Genomic DNA, 9050 nt, shown 5'->3' on the forward strand with positions numbered 1-9050 from the left:
GCGTAGTTGTTGACAACCCTACATCATTGTTATTATTTGTTCTACTGACGGCAAAAAGCAAGCTGTTTATTCTTGACTTTGTTAATTGTCTTTTAATATTTATATTATTGTCTTTTAATATTTATACGCTTAAATTTGTAGTCAAGGAATGAGATATTTCTAAATAGTTTTCAAGACATTTCGATGTCTCCTGCCCGCAAACATTTGAAATTAATTCAGTTTCAAGTAAATATTATTTTATTTATCTGTACTTCATTGTCCGAATAAGTAAATTTACAGCCAATTGAAATTTGAAAAATAAGAAATAATCTTACGCATTAGAATAATATAAGCATGCTAACAAAACACACAGCTTAATTAAGTGCTTCATTTTCTTTCTTGATTTCATGAGCTAAGAGCAAAGAAGACATGAATATCAGAAGCTCAACTATAGCGAAACCAATAGCAACCGCAAAAATGGCGATTACATGCCTGCTGAATACTTCACTTACTTTAAGATAACAGCCATCCTGAAAAGCATCTGCTTCAACGCACGTAGCATTGCTAGCACTGGTCTTGCAGCAACTTCTTGGAACTGTAAAATTATGTTTTCTATAATCTGCTGGACCATTGGTGCCACAACATTCCAAATGTGATTGCAACGCATCCCAGATTTTTAAGGTGTCATTATGATTTCGACTTAGACTTTCCTCCATGCTCTTTTTAAGAAAAGCCTCAGTCTTTACCCTATATGAATATGCACAAATACCACCGGCAATCTCCAAAACTATTATAACAAATACGAGCAATGCAAACACCAGCACCATAACGTGGTTATATTTGAGAGCACCAAAGCATCCAAAGAATGCTACCACAAATATAATACATCCTACAAGAATACAAATTATAGGCGCCGATATATATTTGATACCCAAGAAATGTGTCATATCCTGTCTGGTACCCAAAGCTCCAACTGTTATCATTCCTATTCCACAAATCACAAAGATAATGTTAATTGCAATTAGCGCGTATCTTATGAGTTTTGTTCCTAGGTTCATTTTGGTACATTTAATTGAAGCAAAATTAAGATCAGTTTAAGTCAGAATGCCCGAAATCGGAGGTAAAACACAGTATATTTGGCGATAGAGATGCATATGGGAAAACAGATTGTTTATAATTTTTTAAACGCACAACGTGCAAGGTAATGCTTTATGTAGTTATTATACCTCCCTCTCCCAATTTTTTTTCTTACTTTTTCTTGTCTCGATATTTTGTTTCGTACTACAAAAGAAAGAGAAAACTTATTAATGATGAGGTGGTCTTAAACATGAGTGAAGATGATGATGACTTCTTTATGATCTAGCCGCAAAATACAGGACTCCCAATGGTCAACCAAACAAATTGTAGTGGTGGTAAACTTGATTTATATTCATCCTGACTATGTTAATTTAAATGTATAATCATCATTTTATTAAGGTACCTATATATTTTTATCTAACGTTATATCTTTAATTACTATCATTACCTAAGCTGTACACAACAACATGCTACTCCAGCCACCAACTGCCTTGATTTCCTCCTAATACCTATGCCATTAGTCACAGTTGCTCTAGGGCAAAGTATAGATTTAAAAGTTTGGTGCCCGCTAGCTCGGGAGAGTACTTCAACAATAACCAGATCGAGTCGAGTCGAGAGGCATGAGCGCAAGAGTATTTCTTTACCCAAATTAAATGCTTACAACGAAATAATAATAATAATTATTATTATTATTATTTTTTTTGGAAAAGGGTGATGTTCCATAACGGAAATAAGGCGTTTAAACTCTACTTCCACATCACACATTCCCCCAATTATACGTCTAAAAAAACCGACGAATCAGTTAATGTCGCTTCGGGGCAGTGCACTGAGATTTGAGCTATACTCTAAAAGGCGTTGAATTCTTTACGGTGAGGTGCTAAAATGTTACAAACCACTAGAAATATAAAACTATTTGCTTCTGAACCTTCACCAATTTCTTCAGAGATGCACTTTCCTGTAATAAGTGCAGTTGCAACTACTTTGAAAAACTTTTATTTTGAGCCCGGCAACCGCCCTTTTCCTATCCGATGGGGTACTGTCCCGTAAATTTTGTAAATAGATGCAGATAATTTTTCACTCGATATTCACCTATATATTTTTGCGCAGTTATTATCATGTATTTTTTCCTATTTCTCTGAGGCTATGTGGCTACTGTGCACCTGCGAAGCTCGGGGATAATACCTCCGGGGGAGGCGAGGCAGTCTGAGCCGCAAAAACCTCTATACTCTCTCCTTTAAATTTGTTTCTTTAATCTCGCTATTTTATTTTAATTTTCTCTCAGTAAATGTTACTGAACCCCAACTTTATTATACATTCCCACTCAGATAAATTAGTTAGAGCCGCTCGCGAGACTGATGCTAAGATAACTACCACATATGAGTATGAGAGCTACCACTACAGGGGGGAGGCGAGGGAGTCTTCCCCACTTGTAAAATAATTGTCAATATTTTCCCTTTTTATTTTTAATGTTATTCTAATTAATTTTTTACTTCCCAATTCGATTTAACATGCATATACTTATGCCAGATTTTATTTTAATTGTAAAATGTTTCCAATTGAGACTTAACTTAGTTAACCCCCGCACCACCCTTCCTATCCTTCATATAAATATAGCTTAGATGAAGGAGCAGATATCCCCCTAGGATAGGCACTCCGATGAAACTGTATCAGTCAGCTACCATTAATCTTTAAGCAAAAAAGAGGTAAAGCATGCCTCTACAACAGTGTTTCCCAAACTTATGACTTTTGTGCACCCTTTCTAAATTTATCGTAACGCTGTGTAACACTAATAAAAAAAATTAAAATATTTTTTGCTATAAAAAATTGCCCGAAAGTTAAAAATCACAACTGGCTGCTGTAACTAGTTATTAACTGTTAACTCTTCAAAAAATAACCAATAGAAAAATACGTAAATAAAATAAAATTTTCACGGCTAGCTTTATTTTTAAATATTTTTTTTTTAATTTCATTTGTTGCAATATATTCCGCATAAGAACGCGTACCCCTGGGGGTAAGCGTACCACACTTTGGGAAACACTGCTCTACAATAACAACGATGCCACAGGAGACTAAACATGTAAAAAGCGGTCACTGATAATCAGCAAAAATATTTCAAAAAGCGATTAAAATAGGCAATTTTTTATAAGTATCTTTCAGCTTACTATTGAAGGTGGATCGAAAATGTTTTCAACTTAAATATTAATAATTTTCAACGTAAGTTGTGACCGTTACCATTGAATTCAATAGATTAAATAAATAAAAATGCCTTGTGGTTTCTACCACTTCCTATATTTTTAGTCACCCGGGGTGGTAGTTACGATTGGATAATTCAATAAATTAATTAATAAAAATAAATTGTAGTTTCTACCACTTCTTATATTTTTAGTTGCTAGTGGCATCCAAGGCAAATCTGTCTGAAGTAGCAGTTGCCAAATTAAAATTTTCTATTCCACAAAAAATTATATATATATATATATATATATTCTGATGAATTTTTGTCTTTTTAGTAATTATCTTTACAATGGAAAGGATATTTTTCTTCGGGATCGGGACCATCGCTATTCCGGATAACTGATTTTTCCGGTTTTCTGAATCGCTGCAAAAAGCCGTTTTTTTATTGTCAAACTCAACTAAAAAAATATATATTTGGAAATAATCTTAAAAAGAAGAAAAAACGATGAAGTAATACACTAATGATTGTTTCCAAAATGATGGTAAGGTTAACATCTTTCAAAAATGAAAGAAAATCTTGAAATCTTATGAGGAAAAAAATATTTTTTTTTAAAAAAATGGCGGGAAAATTTATCGAATTTCGTTCCGGTTTTTTGGTTTTCCGGTTTTCTGACTTCCGGATAACGGGTTCTGTACTGTAATACGATTTCAATTGTCTTTTTTAAATATTTAAAACCCATACTTGTTCTGATATAATTATTTTTTCCTTCATCTTTTATATTCTCTAGAAAAAGTGTGAAAAGTACTGGCCTGACAAAATGTTGAAAGTGGCTGATCTCATAATTACTTTGCAGAGTGAAAAAGTGTTTTTAGATTATACCATAAGGAATTTTAAAATTATAAAAGTAAGATTATTACGATAATTTATTAATTTTTAAGTTTCCCAGTAATTTATAATTAATTCTGGAGCGAAGAATATATTTTATATATTAATAGTATCTGCTTGTTTCTCNGTGTATCCCGTTGTTCTGCCCTTGTTGCAGGGCGCACCCAACACGGTATTCCAGCAAGACAATGCCAGGCCGCATGTCGCACGGCGAACTCTTAACAGCCTGACTGGATTTGACATCCTTCCCTGGCCGGCAGCCTCTCCAGATCTGAATCCCATAGAACACCTATGGGATCTCATTGGACGTGGCATGAACAGAGGACCAATGGCGCAAACCATCGATGATCTGCGCACAGCAGTGGATGTGGCTTGGCAAAGGTTACCTCAGGCAACCATCAATGGAGTCATTGATAGCATGCCTCGCCGGATTGAGGCCTGTATAGCTGCCTGAGGTGGCCACATTAGATATTGAATAAATTGCTTTATAATGATTTTATTAGTCTGTTTTTTTAATCATTTGCATATCCATCTCACTACTATCGCTCCTGAAATTTGCATGAAGCTACGTGCATTATTTCGTGGTGTTGCAATTTCACTTTTGAGGAGTGTATATATATATATATATATTAATAAATTGGAATGAAAAGAAATTTGTCCACCACTAAGGATAAGTAATTTAAACAGATTCAGGTAAAGTCACACAGACAAATGCTGTAACTCTTAATTTTTTTTTTTTTTTAATTCCGTTTGTTTTAAAACATCTTGCTTAAGTTCTCTTCCACAAGAAGAAGAAAAAATTCGTAAGAGCTTAAAATAGTTGAAGCCTATTATCAAAACTTAAGAGATAAACATTTCTCGTTATGTCCTTTTATCTATCTGTTCAACTTATTAATGTGTAGTTTTTTATTCATTACCTTTGCTCCACTAGGAAAAATATTTTCTGAAATTAAAGAAATTCCGTTGTAGTTGATGGTAAGGCTACAGGTCAGGGTTTTGTTGGTTCAAGTTCCTCTTTAATGGAAAGAAAATATAAAAATCGTAGTTTTGGATATCTTTTCTGAAGTTGAATTTCATTCTCGTCAAGCACGTCCTGATGACAGAAAGAAGATAATAGAGAGGAAATTTAATTTTAAATACGCATTTAATAGGTTTCACAAAGAGGAAGGAATAAAAAGCCATCAAAATTTATCGATCATTAACAAATATTAAATTTAAAAATATTTGTTTAACTTAAAATGTTTTTGATTTTACAATTAATTTTTAAAGTAATGCTCAAGGAAAATAATAAAACAAAAATATTGTTTAAATAAAAAAATACTTTCCAAAAAAAATTTTTTTTTTTTTTTTAATTTGAATAATATTTTCTTCCTGTTATTTACATATTAGTAACATGTTGCAGTAATATACAAAAGGGAACATCTGATGACAAGCACATTAACTTCCAAATCATTTAACATCAAATCGCAGGATTTAGAAACAACTTCCAAATCCTGCGGAATTTGCTAAACTTTTTTCCCCCCCAAATAGTAGTAAAGGTATTGTACATATATTTTAACAAATTAGAATGAAATGAATTTTTTCCAAACATAAATAGTATCAACATAAAATTATCTTTTTGAAAAAGGAAGCTATTTAAAAATAGGAACATTAGCATATAGGGTACTGGGTACAAAAGCCCAAGTTTGAAGAGGAGGAAATGTAGTTATTCATCATACAAACCAAGAAAGTTTGACCATTTTCAGAAGCTAGACTAAAAGGGTCAGCAGACACATTCTTTTTAAATGGAATGAAAACAGCTGAGAAAAATATATTTTAAAATTTTACTACTTAAAAGAGAAAACATAAATTTATCAGATTTCAAGACAAAATAGAAATTTTAGAAAAATAAATTATGCTTTAAAACTTTTTAATGTATAATTCTTGTAGCTAATTATTGAGTACTAATTTTTAAACATTCCATTTTCGCTAAATTTCAAAATATTAAATTTCAAAAAGAGTTCCTTCGAAATTTAATTTAAAAGTATTTCTTGGAATTAATCTTATGGAATTTTTTAAAATTATGAAATAAAAATGGTGTAAAAAAATTTTTTTCAAAAGTTTCTTTTTAAATTTTGTTTAAAATAAAATTAATACTATTATTTTGCTTCTGCGAATTTATTTGAAAGAAGTGCAACTATGTAACTTAGCTTCTTACCTAATAAAATTTATATTTGACTACTTAATTCAAATAAAATATGAGTTTTAGCATCATCTTCACTTTTTAAGGTATAAATTATGTTAGGTATTATTTTATCTCAATGCAAATGCTATGTTGCATTCCTTTTGAAATTAAAAATGAATTTTTTAACTGTGCGAAACTTTTAGACTAATTTTGACAATATTTGATATGTCACTCAAATGTGAAACAAAAAAATTTAATACTCAATTTTTGGAGATTATGGATTGCATGTCATGAATTTTGTATAAAATTTAAACAAATATTAATATAATCAATCTGATAAATCAAAATATGATAGAATTTTAAATGTAATAAATAAATAATTGAGTGTGATTTGCTATAAAATTATATTTTAAAATATTTTGTTTTCATATTTGAAACTGCTATAATAAGTCAAATATAGCCATATTTAGTTTCAAATTTTAGTCTGACAAAAAAAAAGGAGGGAAAAAAATCAAAACACATTTTGGCTATTTATATAATTAATTTTAAAATAATTTACAAGATAATGATAAAGAGTTGTAATGACTTTCTCAATTTAATGAAAGTAGGGTCAAGTAGATGCTAGAAATAAATATTTACTTGAGTTCATGATATGATATAAATGTTTGCATTTATGTTTTTGGAGGAAAAAATAATAATTTCCTTAAACTTACTTTATCACTCATTTGTCGGGGAACAGAAATGTTTCTTTTTAATACGCAATAATAAATTTAAGCGTCTTTTTTCTGATGAATATTTACTATAGAGTAAAATTAGGAAAAAATGACTGGCCAGTTGTAGCATTTTTAAAAGTAATTGCTTTTAAAAACATGTGGCTATTTTTTCAAAAATTGAAGTTTTTAAAGGATTAAAAAAATTTTTGATATTAATAATGTAAGGCATTTCTTTTCTTTTTAAGCATTTCTCAAAATATTGAAAGCATTTCAAGGTTCATATGTACATTGACGAAAATTGTTAAGATACATGCATGAAATAAAGTAATTTTCAGAATATTATATAATATTCATTATTTCATTTTCATTAAAAAAATAATCTAGTGTATTTTTGATGAAAAAATTAGTGAGTTGCTGGCAATTAACTTACAGTTTGTTAATCAACAATCATTTAGTTGCTCTGCATAGACTATTAATTCTGCACTATATCTACTATACTTTTAACGTCCTCTAACAACTTGATTTCTTAAAAAAAATTCACAACTTGATTTCTTTAAAGTGTGTTTGAAAGAAAAACAATCAATACAACAGAAATGCATAATTTTTTCAATATGTAGCTAATGCTAGGAAATAGTTCAGCAAAGCGAAAATTGAGTTGACAACACTCTAAAAAAAAATGTAGGGTAAAAATATATCTGCAAAGGAAATCTAAATTTAACACATGTCTAGATATAAAAAATAAAATAATGAGATTGGGACAAATAGGCTTCAAAAGAAGTAAAGTGCATCGATTGCTACAAAAACTGTATACTGAAACAAATAAGATTAATATTAGATAATTTTCCCGTTTCATAAATTAAATAAGAATATTCCAATTTATTATTTCTTGTTTAAATGTTTTAAATAGCAAAAATACACTATAATCAAAATTGCAAACTTTAATATTCATTACTTTTCATTTGTTAAAATAAATATGGACTATATTTATAAAAAAAACATTGTACGAGATTTAACTTATGATTAAAATGAGAGATTAAAATTATCAAAATTTGTTCACAAACCTTTTTGAGATATGATTGTAATGTACGAGATATGATTCTAATGTTTTACTTATTGCAATAACTACTCCAACCAATTTATTAAAATTTAAATAATTGTACGACTTTTTTTTTCTAAAAAAAAAAAAAAACTTTTACTAATCAGGGGTCTGTCCAGGCCGAATTTACTACCGTTTAGCGGTACCTTCACAAATTCAATTTTAGGTAAAACGGTAGTTTCACAAATTCAACTTTAGGAAAAACGGTATTTTCACAAAATACTTTTTCTTAAAATTTTATTTTTGTCTCCCTTAAGAAACGATAAATCTATATTTTTACCATGTTTTAGTGTTGACTTTTTAATATAATTTTTAATTTTTCACAAATTATGTCAACATTTTCACAAAATAGGTACTTTTAAAAAAAACCTAGACAGACCCCTGCTAATAGAGTTATGTTAAATAACTATAACAAAAATGTTCGAAAAAATAAAAATATAGAATTTTATTAATTGTTATGTAATTTACTTACTATAAAAAAAGTGAAAACTAATTTTACAAAAGAAATTCTCCTTTTTTATAATAAAAAGCAAATGCACATTAAAGAATCCATTTAAAATTTCGAAATAAATTGTGAACACAATAGGAAAGGATCATTGCTTTATTGTTAACCAGCAATACTAGCAAGTACCTGATCATCTAATTATATAGAAAAACTATTTCATCAACCATAACTAGATAACTACTATGAAGAAAGAATTGTATTGTAACTCAATTTTCTAACCCGCGGGCTATATAAACGATACTGATCTTGACATATCAAGGATAACCTTGCTTTTGTTTACTTTACCATTGTTTACAAATGGAGTGATTTAAAATTTGAAGTACTTATGAAATACACTAAAAATTCGACACCTTTTAACGTTCGTAAAAAGTGAAAAGTTTTAATAGTTCTCTTAAAACGGAATAAACTCAAACATATGAAAGATCGGTGCACAGCTTTTAGAGATTCGCTAGATTAAA

General features: G+C 29.6%; 1 protein-coding gene across 1 annotated transcript; it reads right to left on the bottom strand.

The window, feature by feature from the left end:
* Positions 1-353: 353 nt before the first annotated feature.
* On the bottom strand, positions 354-1037 carry LOC107437545 (CD63 antigen-like). Its single transcript, XM_071185829.1, has one exon. The coding sequence runs from the start codon at positions 1035-1037 to the stop codon at positions 354-356; it is 684 nt and encodes a 227-aa protein (XP_071041930.1).
* Between the last annotated feature and the right edge of the window lie 8013 nt (positions 1038-9050).

This window comes from Parasteatoda tepidariorum, chromosome 9, assembly GCF_043381705.1.
Source record: "Parasteatoda tepidariorum isolate YZ-2023 chromosome 9, CAS_Ptep_4.0, whole genome shotgun sequence".
In the NCBI taxonomy this organism is placed as follows: domain Eukaryota; kingdom Metazoa; phylum Arthropoda; class Arachnida; order Araneae; family Theridiidae; genus Parasteatoda; species Parasteatoda tepidariorum.

Excerpts from the sequence above, each read along its gene's own strand:
- LOC107437545 (XM_071185829.1), bottom strand. The coding sequence starts at position 1,037 with ATGAACCTAGGAACAAAACTCATAAGATACGCGCTAATTGCAATTAAC.